The sequence below is a fragment of the Oryctolagus cuniculus genome, chromosome 15 (assembly GCF_051225735.1).
Source record: "Oryctolagus cuniculus isolate XC-2025 breed Fujian yellow rabbit chromosome 15, ASM5122573v1, whole genome shotgun sequence".
In the NCBI taxonomy this organism is placed as follows: Eukaryota; Metazoa; Chordata; class Mammalia; order Lagomorpha; family Leporidae; genus Oryctolagus; species Oryctolagus cuniculus.
The window spans coordinates 35810859-35830211 of record NC_142881.1 but is presented as its reverse complement, the minus strand read 5'-3'; the positions used below and the strand labels follow the sequence as shown (position 1 = coordinate 35830211).

Below are 19353 nucleotides of genomic sequence, written 5' to 3'. Positions count from 1 at the left end.
TTGTCTGTCTTGCTCCTGTAACCCAGCTGCCCTATGTAAACAGTAGAGAAAGAATGGCACCAGTGAAAATACCTCCATGTTTTGGCCATGTAGATGGAAAATTCTCAGTAAATGTCCATAAAATGCATGAGATGGAAAATGAAAATTCTCACCAAATGGCATAAAGTGAATGAAATTTATCCACCCCTGACAAAGGGTTATGTAACTGTGAACACTAGGCATAAAAGCTAAATAAGCCTTTCAGAGACAAGTGAGATAAAGATTGAGTATCAGAGTGGCAGTAGAATCCTTAAGTAGCTGTCATATTGGGTATTCTTCTTTTAAATAACATTTATTTCTTTGTTTGAAAGTCAGAGCTATAGAAAAGGAGGAGAGAGATCATCCATCCACTGGTTCACTTCCCAAATGGCCACAACTGCTGGAGCTGGGCTGATCTGAAGCCAGAAACCAGGAGTTTTATCCGATTCGCCCATGTGGGTGCGGGGACCCAAGCACTTGGGCCATCTTCCACTGCTTTCCCAGGCCATCAGCAAGGAGCTGGATTGGAAAAGGAAGAGCCTGTACTTGAACCGGCTCCCATATGGGATGCTGGCATTGTAGGCAGGAACTATACTCACTGCACCACAGTGTTGGCCCCATCTTGTGTATTTTTATATTTTGAGACCTGCAAATGGACAAACAAGTTGTGCTCTGCTTTCAGTTTCTCAGAGTGATATTAGAGGCTGTGCTGCATGCAGACATCTGAAACAAGTGGCAGCGTCTGAGCCCAGGAACCAGGGGAGCTCATGATGGAGGCTGCGAGGGTGAGGGAGGGTGATGGGTACCAGACCTGGAAACTAGCACTTCTGATTGGACCTGGTGGATAACGTGGGTGTGAGGGGGGAGACCCAGAGGATGAAAGAGAATGGGTTATTTGAAGTTGTCAGAACATTAACACTAGCAGTACCTATGAGCGTATGCAAGAATTCAAAACTAACACCCGAAGTTGGGAATTTAAATAGACACTTAAAGCAAGAATGCACAAGAGAAACATGATAATAGTTGTCTTGTGTGTGATCAACACACTGTAAGTGGTGTAAACAATGAACGTGTGATATGAACATTCTGGAAAATGGAGTGAGGCGAAGCACATGTGTGCAGGTGTATGTCTGTAGGTGCGTGTCTTTATATTTTTTGCATGAAGTGGAGATGTAGATGTATGTCCTCCTGTCTCTTACTAGCAAGTTTTAGAAACTATTGAAAATAGATAAACTCAAGAATTTGTCATTATTTAAAAATGTGAATGTAATCCTCAAAAATCTAAGAACAGATATTGTATGTACCAGGTATTCCACTCTAAATATATATAGAGAGGAAATCAATTTAGCCTATCTAATTCCTATATTTATTGCTGCAGTATTTATAATACCTTATAGAATCAACCTACTACATGCCTAGCAATAAATTAATGGATAAAGATAGATGATATACATACATATATATAAATATATATAAACATGTATATATATATATATATATACAATGAAATATTATTCAGCCTAAGAAGGAATTATATCCTATATTTATATCAAAATATGTGGAAATGGAGGCTATCATAATAACTGAGATAAGCCAGACTCAGAAAAACAAATATTACATTGCTTTCTCATATGTGGTACTTCCAAAATGTCAGTTTCTGATATCAAATCTCAGTGGAAATGCTTCCAACTTTTCCCCATTCAATAGGATGCTGGCCGTGGGTTTTTCACAAATTGCTTTGATTGTATTGAGGAATGTTCCTTCCATATCCAGGTGCTTAGAGTTTTCATCATGAAAGGGTGTTGTATTTTATCAAATGCTTTTTCTGCATCTATTGAGATAATCAATGGTTTTTCTTCTGCAGTCTGTTAATGTGGTGTATCACATTGATTGTTTTGTAAACACTGAACCATCCCTGCATACCAGGGATAAATCCTGCTTGGTCTGGGTGGATGATCTTTCTGATGTGTTGTTGCATTCTATTGGCCGGAATTTTATTGAGGATTTTTGCATCTATGTTCATCAGGGATATTGGTCTGTAATTCTCTTTCCATGCTGCATCTTTTTCTGGCTTTGGAATTAGAAAGAATTTGGGAGGATTCCCTCTTTTTTGATTGTTCTGAATAGTTTGAGAAGAATTGGAGCTAGTTCTTCTTTAAATGTCTGGTAGAATTCAGCAGTGAATCCATCTGGTCCTGGGCTTTTCTTTTCTGGGAGGGCCTTTATTACTGTTTCAATTTCTGTCTCAGTTATGGGTCTGTTTAGGTTTTTTATGTCTTCCTGGTTCAATTTAGGTAGGTTGCATGTGTCCAGGAATCTATCCATTTCTGATAGATTTCCCTGTTTGCTGGCATACAAATGCTTGTAGTAATTTCTGATGATTCTTTTTATTTCTGTGGTGTCTGTTGTTACATTTCCTTTTTCATCTCTGATTTTATTGATTTGGGTCTTTTCTTTTTTTAGTTAGTTGGGCCAATGGTGTGTCAATTTTGTTTATTTTTTCAAAAAACCAACTCCTGGTTTGCCTAATATTTTGTAATTTTTTTTGAATTCAGTCCTGTTGATTTCTTCTCTGATTTTAATTATTTCTCTTCTTCTACTAGATTTGGGTCTGGTTTGCTGCAGCTTTTCTAAATCCTTGAGATGTATTGAAAGCTCATTTATTTGGTGCCTTTCAATTTCTTGATGTAGGCACCTATTGTGATAAACTTTCCTCTTAACACTGCTTTTGCTGCGTCCCATAAGTTTTGGCATGTTGTGCTGTTATCCTCATTTACTTCCAGAAAATTTTTGATTTCTCTTTTGTTTTCTATTATGACCCATTGTTCATTTAGGAGCATGTTGTTCAATTTCCATGTGTTTTCATATGCTCTATGGATTCCTGAGTTGCTAATTTCCAACTTCTTTCCTTTATGATCTGAGAAGCTACATCGTATGATTCTAATTTTTTGAATTTGCTGAGACTTTTTTTATGGCCTGGTATGTGATCAGTCCTAGAGAAGGTTCCATGTACTGCTGAGAAGAATGTAAATGCTTTATGTGTAGGATGAAAAGTTCTGTATATATCTGTTAGATCCATTTGTGCAATAGTGTCCTTTAAATCTATTGTATCCTTGTTGATCTTCTTTCCAGTTGATCTGTCTATTTCTGAGAGTGGAGTATTGAAGTCCCCCAGTACTATTGTATTGGGGTCTAAGTCTCCCTTTAAGTCCCTTAACAAATCTTTTAAATAAACCGGTGCCCTGCAATTAGGTGCACATACATTGATAATCGTTATATCTTCCTGTTGAATTGATCCCTTAATCACTATATAGTGCCCCTCTTTGTCTCTCTTAACAGTTTTTGTGTTAATGTTTATGTTGTGTGATATTAAGATGGCTATGCCTGCTCTTTTTTCATTTCTGTTGGCATGGTATATCTTTTTCCAGCCTTTCACTTTCAGTCTGTATGGATCTTTGTTGGAAAGATGTGTTTCTTGTAAGCAGCTAATAGATGGGTTTTGTTCCTTAACCCAATCAGCCAATCGGTGTCTTTTAACTAGACAGTTGAGGGCATTAACGTTCAATGTGACTATTGATAAGTAGTAACTTTGCCCTGCCATTTGCCAAAGATATTTTCTAATATATGCTTTGAATTCCCTGTGATCTTTTGCTGTGAGGTTTCCTTCCTTTACCTTCTTTCATATTGATGACCTTGTTTCTGTGTTTCTGTATGTAACACATCTTTAAGCATCTTTTGCAGGGCTGGACGAGTGGCGACAAATTCTTTCAATTTCTGTTTGCTATGAAAGGTCTCTATTTCACCTTCGTTCACAAATGCGAGCTTTGCAGGATATAATATTCTGGGTGGGCAGTTTTTCTCTCTTCGTCCCTGGGCTATGTCTCGCCATTCCCTTCTAGCTTGTAGGGTTTCTGATGAGAAGTCTGCTGTGAGTCTGATTGGAGATCCTCTGAGAGTAATCCGACGTTTCTCTGTTGCACATTTTAGGATCTTTTCTTTAGGTTTCACTGTGGTGAGTTTGATTACAACGTGTCGTGTTCAGGATCTCTTTTGGTCATGTTTACTAGGGGTTCTATGAGCTTCCTGTACTAGGATGTCTCTGTCCTTCTCCAAACCCCGGAAGTTCTCTGCAAGTATCTCACTAAAAAGGCCTTCTAATCCTTTCAATCTCTCCATGCCTTCAGGAACTCCTAGAACCCGAATGCTGGGTTTTTAATAGTATCCTGTAGATTCCCAACAATATGTTTTAGATTTCTAATTTCCTCTTCTTTTGTTTGGTTTGATTGTATACTTTCCTGTGCTCTGTCTTCTAAGTCTGAAATTCTCTCTTCTGCCTCACTAATTCTGTTTTTAAGGCTCTCTAGTGTGTTTGTCATTTGATCTATTGAATTCTTCAATTCATTTTGGTTTCTCTTCACTACCACCGTTTCATGTTCTACTAGTTTCTTCATTTCATTTTGTTTCCTCCTTAGGATTTCATTTTCATCAGAGAGATTTCTACCCTGTCCAGTAAGTATTTCTGGAGTTAAATAATTTATTTTTCATAACTTCTAAAGTTCTTATCATAAATTTTTTGAAATCAGTATCTTGCATTTCTTCCATCTCATCATCTTCATAATCTTGAATTGTGGTGTCTTGTTCATTTGGGGATGTCATAATATCTTCCTTGTTCTTTTGCTTGGCATGTGGAGATATTCTTTGATTTCTTCTTCTTCTTTTTTTTTCCTTGCTGTGGTGTTTTTTCTTGTTATACTATGACTCTAGATTAAGTGGACTGTCTGCTTTTGATGGATCCTTAGAGGCTTGTGATTGATTTGGCCAGAGAGCTCTGTTCAGTTCTTCAGGGTTAAGGGTGTGCCAAAGGTGATACATCGAGATTAGGCATGGTAAATCTTCTCTCTCTCTTTCTCTCTATCTCTCTCTCTTTTTTTTGTTCAGAAGGTAAGTAATTCTGCATAGGTGAGTGGAATTGAAGCTAGTCTGTGTCAGAGCTCTGGCCTCTGTGGGTATAATATTCATCTGCTCTGTCCCAAGTACCGCACAAAGCATCTGTGCAGTCCTCAATGTAAGCTCAAATTCCCCTGCAATCTCCACCAGGTTGCCAAGGTTACTGAGTTTGTGTCGTCTCCCAAGAGTACTCACCTCTCAGGCACAGCATTTATGTATGTGCAAAATGGCCCCTGCTCTTTGTCTTGCTCGCCTTTGTAAGGTGAGTGGAGATAGAGAATCGTGTCTGTACTGGTCCTATTTATTTATTTGTTTATTAATTATTTATTTATTTCTCTCTCTCCAGTAGTTAGTCTGGTGCACTTTCCACCACAGGACTTCAAGCCTTGTTACCTCTAGGCTCTTCCTGCTGCTTCCCCACCATTGTCTCGGGCTACTGAGGTTTCACCTCACATCCCTTTCTAACGCTGGTGCATAGACTCGGTGGCTGAGGTCCTGAGCTGTAGGTGCCTGTGCCCTCCACGTAGGTCCACAGTGTCACCCTAGTTCCGGAAGAGTTTCCTCCACAGTTTTTTCCCCTAACTCTTCCCTGAAACTACAGTGTCTGCACTTTTATTAAACTATCTTTTCCTGGACTATCAGTGTGTTCCATCCGTATTCTGCCATCTTGGAGCACTCCCGCATGGTATATTGGTTTTTGACTAACCTATATGTCAGTCCTGTAACAGAGAACTTTATTGATAGCTTTCCTATGAAATGAGCTCCTGTGGTTAGATTATTATATCAGATGAGATCTTTAATTAGGAAATGTTTTATTTCTACTTTCTCTTTGACTTCTCCATTCTCTAATCTTGAGTTTTAATCTTCATTCTCTGAATGTGTGTCATGATTTTTAATGTAATTGTTTAAAAAATTCCATATCTAAATCCATATATAACCTTTCTTATTTCTTGTTAAATCAGTATGTAAGAGAGGAATTTGAGACAGACACATCCATTTTTGCAGTTCATTTTCTCTCTACTTCTGGAGGATTCTTATTCCCACATGGTTATTCTAGTAATTATCTTTGTGACACCCCTCTCCCCTTTTGTGGCCTGTAGGTTGTGTTGCTTAGAATCATAGCCACCCTCAAAAACATGGTGATTTTTGGTATACCCTTTTCTTTCCTTTGATCTCAAAGTGAAGTTAGATAAGCCAATATGAACTAGTTTGTGTAAACAAAATTTAACATTAAGAAAATGAAATTTAGCATTTACATAATGAGGTATTTTAAAAAGATAATCAGATTTACCTTTAGGATTAGAGATGGAAATGGTAGTATTTTGCCTGAGAACAATCACGTAATTGTAAATACGGGAAGTTAATCTTGTTATACTTGAACTGCTGGCAATGAATACTTCAAATATTTATTTTCTGTTTAGTGGTATCTGCTCTATAGAGATCAGAATGCCCAAGACTTTATAAGCTTTATAAGGTCATTTAGGTTTCCAAATAAGAAAAATTGTCAAGCTAAGCTGTGCTGAGCATAAGTAATATTTTATCTCCATTTAAGAAAAAGTTAATCTAACTGGGCTAGCATGAATTACTATTTATTAGACATGGAAAAGAAAATGCATAATATTTCCAATCATGAAATAACTTCGAACATGGACTTGAATTCTCCCTTCCTTAAAATCTTTTTTATTGGCATTTTCATTGTCTCAGTATGAAAACCTTCAATGATCAGGGTGAGATTCTTGATCTGGAACCATTCCGTGCCGCTTTTTCCTCTCTCACAGTGTGTGGCTTTACAGTGTGTGTCACTCACCAGGATCCATCTCATTGGAATGCTGATACTTAGTCGCATACCTTGCCATTTTCAGGAAAATGGTCTTATAAGAGTATGCTTTTCTCAAAGCATCTGTGTTCTTAATATGGAAAATACCAGCTGGCGCCACAGCTCAATAGGCTAATCCTCCACCTTTGGTGCCAGCACACCGGGTTCTAGTCCCGGTCGGGGTGCCAGATTCTGTCCCGGTTGCCCCCGTTCCCGGCCAGCTCTCTGCTATGGCCTGTGAGTGCAGTGGAGGATGGCTCAAGTGCTTGGGCCCTGCACCCCATGGGAGACCAGGAGAAGCACCTGGCTCCTGCCTTTGGATCAGCGCGGTGCGCCGGCCTCAGCGTGCCCACCACGGCAGCCATTGGAGGGTGAACCAACCACAAAAGGAAGACCTCTCTCTGTCTCTCTCTCTCACTGTCCACTCTGCCTGTCAAAAAAAAAAAAAAAAAAAGGAAAATACCAGTAAATTGATGGATTCAAAATATAAATGGGTTTATGACGCTAATCATATGCTCAAAATAACTTTGATAACTTATTGCCCTGTAAGTTAAGCCTCCCATTACCACCAGAAAAATCCTGTTTTACCTACTAATTCGAGCAAAAGTAGTATGTGACCTCATGAACTTTTTAGTTAATGAGTAGCAAGCTTCTCATAGGGGGTGTTTATCCTACCTCTCTGGGGATATGGGCCTGGTTACATTCCTCAGTTTGTCCCACATTTTGGAAAGGCTATATAAGACACTTGCTGGGAAGGAGAGACTAAAGCTGTGAGATAATCCTCTAGTCTTGGATAGAAATGAGGAAAGACTCTAAATGTCACCTGTAGTGGAACTTTGCTACTCAATGCGAGAAGATAGTGGACAGAGTGCTCCTATTGCAGTGTTTCTGGCAAGTCCTCCCTGAAATGCACACAGAGTTCTCAGTTTCCTGGGCCTTGAATCCCATGGTGCTAGGAGATACTCACTTGTTTCTGCAGCTCTTCCCCAGTGTGGGAAGAAGGGGTAACTGGACCATCCACGAAATTTTTTGTTCAAGACACACTAGAGACCCTCCTGTCTATCCAGTAAGTGATAATAAAGCTGCTAGGGAAAGCCTTAAATTGGAAGACGTGGAGGTGGTAGAAAACCTCTCCTTGTAGGAAAAGACATGCACTTAGGTAAAGCAGAGCTGGAACTGCTGACTAATACTCAATGGAACTTCCACTTGCTCTAAAACCAGGGAAATCTTAGGTGATTGGGTGTACTATATCTATAGCTACACATAGTCTATAGGTAAATGCTTTTTCAGTGAGGATCTTCCTCTCCGTTGGTGATCCTCTGGTTTTGGCTGTACCAAGTTGTGCATATTCTTGCTGTGTTGTACCCAGTTGCTTTATATTAATAGTGCAACTTGAACTGGGGAGGGTGGGTGGGTGAACTTGGTGGTGTGGGAAGGGGAGGAGGGCGATAAGTATTTTAAAGACATCAGCTCACTGTGCTGAGAGAAGGAACAAACTCAAGGAAACCTCTGATCTATAAATTCAACTGCTGCATTTTTTATAAATACATGGAAATGTCCTGTTGTAATATTTGATCTTGGAAATAAAAACAAAAACTTTTCAGTATTAAAGGGATATAGACATAGTATATATATAGATATAGTATCAAAGGGATATAGAGCATAAAGGCACTTTTAATTAATGGAAAATAGAATTAAAATGTTTATTTTGATTGAAATTTTTGTTTTCCATGCACAAGAGTGGTCTTCAATAATTCCTTGCAAATGGGTAATATTGAAAATTTAAAATTGGTTTAACTTGGTTTTGAGCCCTAATAAACTTATCTTCATGCCATTTTATCAAGAGCTTTTTGAAGTACACTTTTATATGACAGTCCTTCCCTCAACCCAACTACCTTTAACTCACTGCACAAGAAATGGAACTTCTGAAAGCACTTGGTCTAAATTCAAAGTGTTTGTAATTTGGCAACAGTTAATGAAATGTTTGACACAGAATTGATATTCAATACACATTTGTAGAGTTAGGGATGCCTGATATAATAAGATTTTTTGTGGATAACAAGTGTTCATCCTTTGTTCCATGTGTCTACCCAGCTATCCTCCCAGTCATCCTGTCTTCCATCCACCCATGCATCTACTCAGTCCCTGAGCAAGCAGGCACTGCATACTTCTTGAGGAAGTTTCACAATTCAATGTTTTTAGGTGAAGAGTCCTCTGTGCTTGTTATTTTCAGGAAAGCGAGTGTGTGTGGGAGAGGCCCTGGCCCGCATGGAGCTGTTTTTATTCCTGACTGCCATTTTACAGAACTTTACCCCGAAGCCTCTGGTTGACCCAAAGGACATTGACACCACCCCACTTGTCAGTGGGCTAGGTCGTGTGCCACCCTTGTACCAGCTCAGCTTCATTCCTGCCTGAAGACGGGCAGGCCACGTGGCTGCTGCTGAGCTGTCATCTGCAACTCCTCTCTTCCAGAGCCGCCTCCAACTCCTTTGCCTATCATGGGTCCCTCCCCTGTTGTATCCTCTGACATTTATTCATTTTCGAGGTCTAGCCTCCATTAGGAAACGTTTTCTGGATCCCTTCATAAATATGTATCTGCCATTCCTTACAGTGTGTAATTCTTGGATTAACCACCTCATGGGTTACTTCATGTCTAATGCTGAATTGCTATTATGTTATCACTGCGAAATTGAGCAAGATGATTGGCATTTGATGATTCAGACATGTTTCCCCTCTATATGTTCAAAATAAAAGCACTATTGAATGTTGAATCAGTTTTCAGATCTTCTTTCTTTTGTACCTAATGTGAATAACATATGAAAAAAAAAGGAAGTTCCAAGAGGTCACGCTGGTCCTTATAAGGATAGGCACAAACACACACAGTATCATTTACATTGTACCTACAAATATGAAATGCTTGTGTTTGTGTCTGATAAAATGTGTATATGATCATTTGAAGAAAACTACAAAGCAGAGGAAACCAAAGGTGATGTAAATAAATGGAGATATATTTCATCAACATGAATATGATGCTATTATTGTTATGTTGTCATGTTTTTCATATGATCCATGCACATAACATGATCTCAACCAATAACAGGCATATTCCTTTTTAGATATCAGCATCTGAATTTATAATTAATAAGAAGTAGTTAAAAACCCAGGATATGCAATATTTAAGGAAAATTAGTCAATGGGCTGATCTTGCTTCATCTGATTTCAAGACTCATAAGAAATATATGGTAATCAAAACTGTTTGGTATTGGTGAAAGAATAGACAAATAAGTTAATGAAATTGAATAGAGTTGGAAACAGAACAACACAAATATAGCCAACTTAATTTTGCAAAGAAGTAATGGCACCACGACGTTGAAAGGACAGCCTTTCTCAAATGGTGCTCAAAACCTGGACATTCACAAATAGAACATCAAAAGTATTATACATGAAAGGATGGAATGATGAGCTGATCTTCAATAAAATAAAAATTATACACTGCAAAGAATACTGTTAAAATAAAGAGCAGAGAAGCTACAGAGCCAGTGTGTGAAATATTTATAAATGGCATATCTGATGAAGGACTGTTAATTCAAAAATACAAAGAACTCTTAAAACTCAACAGTGAGAAATGGACAATCTGCTTAAAAAAAGAACAAAAATTTCATCATATATTCATTCAAGAAGACAGATGCCAGCAGGGTTTGGAAAGTGCTCAACATCATCTATCATTAAGAAGTTGCAAACTAAAATAATAATGAGACAACACTAAACACCTGCACAATGGTGCTAATCTAACACTCAACAAACCAAATGTTGACAAGAATGTGGAGCAATTGAGAGTATTAGTCATCTTAGTGGATATGCAAAAGGGGCAAAAGGGGCAAATATTTGGAAGACAGTCTGACATTTTCTTATAAGACTAAAGTACGCTTACCATAGTTACCAGATTTTGTGCTCCTTTGTATTTATCCAAATGCATTGAAAACTCATAGCTACCTCCCCAAACCAGTACAAGGGTGTTTATAGCAGCTTTATACATCATTTACAAAAATTGGAAGCCATCAAGAAGTCTCTCATTAGTTGAGTGGTTAGAAAAACAGTAGTGTATAAATAAAATACAATATTATTTAAATTAAATTTAATGTTGAAACAAATTAGTAATCCATGAAAATATCTGGAAAAGACTATGGTGATATGCAAAAGATGATTTGTGGGCAAGGGTTTGGGGTGAGCAGAGGGACGGATAAGCAGAGAGAGAGGATTTTAAGGCAGTGAAGCTATTCTGTGTGATTGCACAATGGTGCACATATTGCATCATACAGTAGTCAACATAAGTGAATGTGTAACACAAACTGAACCCTATGTAAAGTATGAACTTGTGTTGTATGTACTGGTGTTGGGTTCTTGATTTTATGTGATGGCCAACACTTTGAGGTTATTAACTAGGGTACACATGTGGGATGATGGGGTCATATGTAGTGGACACTGTTTCTTCTATTTAGTTTTTCTATAAATCCCAAATTATGTTCTAAAACTAAATTCTATAAATTCAAAAAAAACCTACTCTACTCCATAAACAAATTTTATATTTGTATTACTCTGTGACTGTTGAAAGCCTGATGGTGGTACTCTCCAGATCATTTGGGTAGAGTTGGGAATTCCATATGATAGGTTGAGAAGACACTGAGAGGTTCAAGATGGTGGGGGCTGGGTGGTCCTGGGAGCTGAGCAGAACAGTTTCTTTTTTTCCTTAATGAAAAAGTAAACCACACAGATTGTTGATATGGGGCAAAGAGCTGCATCATCCACCAAGAGTGGAAAATTTATGAACCCCGCAGACCAAACCGAAAGGAAGCCCAGAAGAGAGATTAAAGAACAATAAATAATGCATGATGGTACAAGCTGCAGTTTTGAAGATGAAGGATCCCAAACAAATTATCTGAGACATGGAAAACTTGGATGAAATGGAGTTTAACCCAGTGCAACAGCCACAGTGAAATGAGAAAGTACTGAAAGACAAGCATAAAAATCTATATTAAACTTTTGAACCTAATCTCCAACTTTATGAAAAAGAGAATCCAGATATTTACAAGGAATTGAGAAAGCTAGAAGTAGCATATGAACAGAAGAGGGCACAACTTAGCCAGTATTTTTATGCTGTCAAGAAGGCTCAGCATGTTGAAGTGGAGAGTATTGCTTTGCTAGATATGCCGCATGCTCCTTCCAACATCTTGATCCAGGATAGTCCACTTCCTGGTGCCCAGCCCTCCTCCAACCTTAAGAAAACTTCAGCCGATGGACTTCCAACTCGGGCAGTTTCTATACTTCCTGTTCTTGGACGTGTTGTTCCATGTTTGCCCCCTGCTAGAAAACCTCCTGGCTCAACCCCTGGCCCACCTCCTCCACAGGTCCTACAGATGTATGGCCTTAAAGTGGGCTTTACCCTGGACCTTCCCTCTCGTAGGCAAGACGGAGACATGCTATGTAGTCCTGAACTTGCTCAGCAGGGTCATGATGATGACGTCTCCAGCACAAGTGAAGACCGTGGTTATCCTGAAGATATGGGTCAGATAAGCATGATGACAGCACTGATGACAGTGACACAGACAGATCAGACGGAGAGAGTAGGGGGATGAATCTACATCATGATGATAATGAACGAGACGACATTGAAGAAAAAATCAGGTCTGAGTGTGCAATTTTCTAATATTCTTGGAAAATCAAGGAGGAAAAAGAACATGAAGGAGCTGGCTCCTCTTCAAGCCATGATGCTCCGAATGGCAGGTCAAGAAATCCCTGCAGAGGGACGAGAAGTAGAGAAATTTTCAGAGGACGATGATGAAGATTATTCTGCAGCAGAAGGGCAATCACAAAAACGGCCTAAAGAAGCTCCCATTCTGATGGCACGTCTGCATCTAAATCAGCAGCAGGCTCCCCCACAGTCTGTTCCTCCGTCTCAGGTACAAGCACCTCCCATGCCAGGACTCCCTCCTCTTGGACCACCACCTGCTCCACCTATACGGCCTCCTGGGCCACCTGCAGTTCTTCCTCCTTGACCACCTCCAGGGGCTCCTTCATTCCTGACCGCTCCAAGGGCCTTACTCCTACTTTTCCCTCCAGGACAACCACCAGGCAGACCCCTGGTCCTCCACCTCATCCTGGCATGATGTGCCCACCTTTGGTGCCTCCACTTGGACCTGCCCCACCTGGGCTTTTCCCACCAGCTCCCTTGCGAACACAGGGTTCTGAGTGCTCCACCCAATTTGATTCAGTGACCAAAGGCGGGTGATACAAGTGCAGCCTCCTGAGATGAGATCCACAGCAGCCTTTAGTGCCAAGCCACAGATCACTAATCCCAAGGCAGAGATTTCTCGATTTGTGTCCGCTGCACTGAGAGTACATTGGGTGAATAAAGGGGCTACTGCTGCTCGCTAAACAAGGTCAGAGGATGATTCTGCTGTGCCTCTTGCCAAAGCAGCCCCCAAATCTGGTCCTGCTGTTCCTGTGTCAGTACAATCTAAGGATAATATTTATGAAGCTTTCATGAAATGATGGAAGGGCTACTGTGACAGCGTTTGATGCCTTAGCAGGCTTCTGATACAGCAACAACTCCTGGAGAAAGAGGCTGTTATTGGACTTAGGGGAAAGAGCTGCTTCCATTGTCAGTGTATTTTCTAATTTCAATTCAAGGAATGTCCTAAAGTCTAGCCATGTTCAGAATTTACTGTACACAAGAGAGGGAGTTGCATTCAGAAGAGATGGGCTGTTGAAGCAGTGCTGCTGGCATCCCTTCCCTGTCACACCACCATTTCATCCTGTTTCGCCCCTTCTCCAGCTCTTTGGAAATTTGTGATCAGGGGAATCTTAGTTATTATTTGTTTTGGCTCTCTTCTTGTGTGCTGTGGGCCCTGGAATAGAGATCCCTGAAAAACCAGTTTATTTCATCTTACATTAAATGGTTGAGTTATTTTGATCATTTACCTGTAACTAAATTGTAATATTTACTTGTGAAATGAATCACAAAGTCATTTCCTTTCCTTACACAAAGCAGGATACGTGGACAAAAATTACAATTCTTTTGTTAAATTTATTTTCTACTGACCTAAACTTTGTGTGTTTCATGGAAAAATAAAAAAAAAAGTTCTACATCAAAAAAAAAAGATACTGAACAGGAAGTTTTTTAAAAATTTTTTTAAAGATTTATTTATTTATTTATTTATTTGAAAGACAGAATTACAGAGAGACAGAGGCAGAGAGAGAGAGAGTTCCTCTATCCTCTGGTTCATTCCCCAAATGGCCTCAATGGCTGGAGCTGTGCTGATCCGAAGCCAGGAGCCAGGAGTCAGGAGCCAGGAGCCAGGAGCCAGGAGCCAGGAGCCAGGAGCTTCTTCCGGGTCTCCCATGTGCGTACAGGCGCCCAAGGACTTGGGCCATCCTCCACTACTTTATCAGGCCACAGCAGAGAGCTGGATTGGAAGTGGAGCAACCGGGACTAGAACCGGCACTCCTATGGGATGTTGGCACTGCAGGTGGCGGCTTTACCTGCTACGCCACAGCACAGGCTCCTGAACTGAAAGTTTTAAGTTTGGCATTCTAGACAAGGTGTTTTTTTCATAAAGATTTATTTTTATTATTTATTTGAAAGTCAGAGTTATACAGAGAGAAGATAGGCAGAGAAAAAAAAGGAAAGAACGAGAGAGTGAGTGAGAGGTTTTTCATCTGATAGTTCACTTCCCAATTGGCCACAATGGCCGGAGCTGCGCTGATCCCAAGCCAGGAGCCTGGATCTTCTTCTGGGTCTCCCACTTGGCTGCAGGGGCCCAAGAACTTGGACCTCCTTCTACTGCTTTCCCAGGCCAGAGCAGAGTGCTGGATCTGAAGTGGAGCAGCTGGGTCTCGAACCAGCGCCCATATGAGGATGCCAGCGCTTTAGGCCAGGGCATTAACCCTATGTGGCACAGCATTGGTCCCTAGACAAAGTGTTGTACTGGTGGACTGGTGACACCATTTCACTAAGTCACTAATTGCTCCTTCATAAAAATAAAAAAAAAATTTGGACCCATTGATATTAAAGGTCCCTTTTATCTTTAAATTAGCTACAAGCATGGGGTAAGATGCTACTTGGGACTCTTTTGTACAAGATTGCTCTGGTTCCAGTTTTTGTTCTGCTCCTGGCATCAGCTTCTGCTAATGCACATCCTGGGAGGCAGCAGGCGATGGCTCATGTACTTGGGTCCCACGTGGGAGCCATGATTGATTTCCTGGCTGTTGGCTTAGGCCTAGCTAAGCTTCCATGCTTCATGCATTTGAGGAGTGAACAAGTACATGGACGATTTCTCTCTCCCTCTCTGTTTGGCTGTATTTCAAAAAACAAAAACAAAAAAGCCTCTGATTCCTTCAATCTATAAATAGAAAGGACCTCAGCTCATCTCAAAGATAGTGACCTCTCAACATATAACATAATTTCTATGAAGAGCAGCTGAGCATTTTATCAAAAATAACTTAATGTGTGTGTTTTTTTAAGATTTTAAAACCATGAATTAGGCATAAGATGGCTTCTGTTTTTATTCGGTATGAAATATTAATAAAGATGGGGACTTATTCAAGTTCCAAAGTTTATACCCCAAACTTTTTGATTTTGGTTTTTTCATCTACTCTTTAATTGTTAACTAAATTCTTGTTATTTGGAAAGACTTTGATTAGGCTGAATCACAAAATAATGACTCATAGCACAAAATCAATAAATTTTATTGAACCCAATTGATCTGAATGTTTCAATTGGTGAAAGGGAGCAAGACATAGGACGTGTGGGGTCAAGCCTAAGTTCTTCCAACTCTAGTTTGTATCTCCTAGTCTGGGGAACTGATTCTCTGAAACTCTGCTTCCTCCTCTATTAAGTGGAGATAATTTTACCTTAGGCAATTGTGGTAGAATCTAAAGGATATTATTATTTATTATATTATTATTTTATTATATGTGCAAATTGTCAGGACCTCTGTAATCATGACCAATAAAACACTGGGTCTTGAAAGACTTAATTTTCCTTACTGAAAGGGCTTAGAAACAACTGAACTAGTAAGTTGTAAGAATAGGATGATATCTTAACATCTGTGTGCCTTTGCATGAGCATTGTCCCAATCACTGGCTTAACCTGCTGCTGGCCCCACACCTGTGCTTCATGAAGGCAGTCGGTGGTGTTGACTCAGAGTAACTAATGTTTGGGGTTTGGTTTGATTTACTTATGTGGTTGCCCAGGTAGCAGTGGCGTGAGCCATTGTGTACTGCATAGGACATCAGAAGATCTCACCTCCAATCTGTTTTTTTTTTTTTTTTTTTTTGTTCTATGGGGGCTCTGTGTCCCTGGTCAGATCTCTTATTCTCCCACAGTCTGCATTTCCAACTGAAAAGTAAGAAATAGTGATCTCTGCTTTCCAGTGTGTTTTGCCTATAATAATGAAAAGCATTCACATTTAGTTAGCTAATAACTTGGCATATGGTTGGTTGCTAAACTATGTTTACTATTTTATGTTTAGGCACCTGTAATGCTGGCAGAGTGTACTGAGTTCTTGAAAGGCTTCTGCTCTCAAAGACAAAATGTCCTAGATTTTGGAGTAGCACACAACAGACATTAGTGTACATGTCATAGATTATTTTGATTTCCCTCAAAGTCAAAAATTACCAACTGGTCCTTAAACTAATTTGCTTGCATCAGACAATTTACTTTAGTGGTTCTCTGTCATGACTGTACTAGCACCACTTGGATTTTTAAAATTTTACCTTAAAATACCAATACCTGGGCTCCAGACCAGTGCAATGAAAGCACAACCTCCAATCTGGGCACAGGAAAGAAAGAGCACATGACTGAGGAACATTTCATGTGTGTCTCTGTAATTGGGATAATGTATCCTCGGTTGAGAGTATGTAGTTCATGCGGGTGTTAGGTCACATTATGCACCAATGGTCACAAGTGAATTGAATCTTGGTCAACTAACTGGAGTCCAAAAGTACTGAGCACCTCCTCTGATAGTCTTGTCAAAGCTGCATAACCACAACTGAATCTTGAGGAATCGTCAGACAATCTCAGAAGAGAGATGATTTAGAAACTCCTAGGTTGTACCCTCAAATAAACAAGGTCAAAAAGTCAAGGGAAGATTGAGGAACTGTTGCAGGTTGTACTTGATGGAGGATGTCGCTCCCCGTCTTCGTGGAGGAACGACACTAAACCCTGCCTAGGCTTCATATCTGAGTCACGGCACCATTATGTCGCTCCCCCTCTTCGTGGAGGAACGACACAGGACCATGCGCTGTTCTTTTGTCTGCTCGGCCCTCCCCGGGTTTGCTGCTGGTTCTTCCTGGGTTGGCTACCGACCCTTCCACCTCCGTGGAAGGGCAGTTCCCCCTGCCACTTTCCCCACTTCCTCGGGGGAGCGGCACACCGCTGGCCGGCTCTCTCGGGGGCTGCTCAGGTGTTCCCTTTAGATGTTCCTCTTAGATGTTCCTGGTGCATGTTGTCTCTCTCCTCCTTTATAGTCCTCTTCCACCAATCCCAACTCTGCTACCCACACGCCGAGTACGCTGCTCTCCTCCAATCAGGAGCAGGTCCTACAGTTTATTGGTTGAACTGGAGGCAGCTGTGTAGAAGCTGTTTCTCCCTTCTCAGCGCCATATTGTGGGAGAGCAGATGCATAGAATAAGTCTTAATTCCAGTAACAGTCAAGTCCGAGTTGTCGCTCCCCCTCTTCGTGGAGGAACGACACAGGACCCTGCGCTGTTCTTTCGTCTGCTCGGCCCTCCCCGGGTTTGCTGCTGGTTCTTCCCGGGTTGGCTACTATCCCTTCCACCTCCGTGGAAGGGCAGTTCCCCCTGGCCGCATTCCCCACTTCCGCAGGGGAGCGGCACACCGCCGGCCGGCTTTCTCGGGGGCTGAACGGGTTCCCTTAGATGTTCCCCATAGATGTTCCTGGTGCATGCCGTCTCTCTCCTTCTTTATAGTCCTCCTCCGCCAATCCTAACTCGGCTGCCCACACGCCGAGTACGCTGCTCTCCAATCAGGAGCAAGTCCTACAGTTTATTAGCTGAACTGGAGGCAGCTGTGCGGAAGCTGTTTACTTCTCTCCCAGCGCCATATTGTGGGAGAGCAGATGCATAGAATAAGTCTTAATTTCAGTAACTTAGTCCAGTCCGGATTGCTCCCCACACGAGTTGCTCCCCACAGAGGAGGCCTGACAATTGCAGGAAGTAATTCAGGATTGTGAGTTGGATCTGAGTGAATATGAAGGACTTTATGAAACACTCATGGAATTGAGGATTTGATAGTTCTAATGCATCATTATGAGTTTTCTGGTTTTGAAGTTTGTATTTTGGTTATATAGAACAATTGTCTGAATTTTAAAGGAAATTTATATTGAATACTTTCAGTTTTAAAAATTCTGTCAACAATTTGCTTGGAAATGTTCTAAGTAAATAAAATTTTTTGTATGGATCTCTGATCAACTTGTTGGTCACACAGACACGTTCCCTTACTGATAACTTATGGAGCTACCATATACATTTAGGGTGCATGAAATATTTTCTCTGTAAACTATGATTAAAGGTAAATGTTTATTAAATTATAAACAGTTCTAATTCACTATTATGATTAAGTTGAGTTTCTCATTCCACTCCAATTGTGGAGGCCTGCCAGTGATGCCCTTCTGACCATTCATTTGGGCAGTCATGGGACATCCCTTAGACGTGAGAGTCGCTGAGCTAGGAATTGAAACATAAGTTCTAAAACAGAGTTTTGAAGTGATATGTTAGGGAAACTTCACCTCAAGTCTTCACATTCCTAAAATTAATGTAGGGGTTACATTTGTGGATACCTGAGTCCCCTTTTGATCTAATTATGCATGAGTCTTTCCAATTCTGCTAAGAGAAAAGGCCAGTTTCAGGTTTTGTCAGCAAAAAAAGATAATTGTGTAAATTGATAACTATGAAAATATGTTCAATTCTGATAATAATTTTATTATGTATTTATTCAAATATGTTGTACATCATACATATAAGGAAAATAAATTGTCATAGTTATGACTGCAGTTATGAATTTAGGACAAATACAATATTATCTTTAGAGGTTGTCCCTTTGTAGAACCATTGCATTGGTAATCTTGTAAGGCTTGCCTTCCAGTGCTATTTAAATCTTCTTGACGAATCAATGTTATCTCCTGATCAGGACTGTCCATGATGGTTCCTGTGTATCCTGGAGCTGCTTGAAGAAGTCTTTGATCCCAATCACTACTGAAGTTCATGCCTGTGAGTCTGTTCACAGTCTCTTTTTCAGTTGTCCCTTATCTTACTCAGACATTTTTCTCATAATGTCAGGTCAAGAAATCAACACTGGAGCCAGCACTGTGGCCCAGTGTGTTAAAGCACTGGTTTGCAGTGCTAGCATCCCCTGGGGTGCCAGTTTGAGTCCCAGCTACTCCACTTCTGATCCAGTTTCCTGCTAATGGCCTGAGAAAACAAGGAAGATGGACCAAGTCATTGCCCCCTGCACCTGTGTGGGAGACCTGGAAGAAGCTCCTCGCTCCTGGCTT

At 40.5% G+C, this 19353-nt stretch overlaps 1 protein-coding gene and 1 pseudogene across 1 annotated transcript in view; both read left to right on the top strand.

Annotated features, from left to right (window-relative positions):
- Positions 1-9552, top strand: part of CYP2C14 (minor cytochrome P450) — an 80178-nt gene extending 70626 nt beyond the window's left edge. Inside the window, exon 9 of the mRNA XM_089313396.1 lies at positions 9015-9552. Within this exon, the coding sequence (XP_089169522.1) occupies positions 9015-9196 (182 nt within the window). The 3' untranslated portion in view covers positions 9197-9552. The remainder of the gene's footprint in view (positions 1-9014) is intronic.
- Positions 9553-11561: 2009 nt separating this feature from the next.
- On the top strand, positions 11562-13330 carry LOC100345785 (WW domain-binding protein 11 pseudogene; annotated as a pseudogene).
- Positions 13331-19353: the final 6023 nt, after the last annotated feature.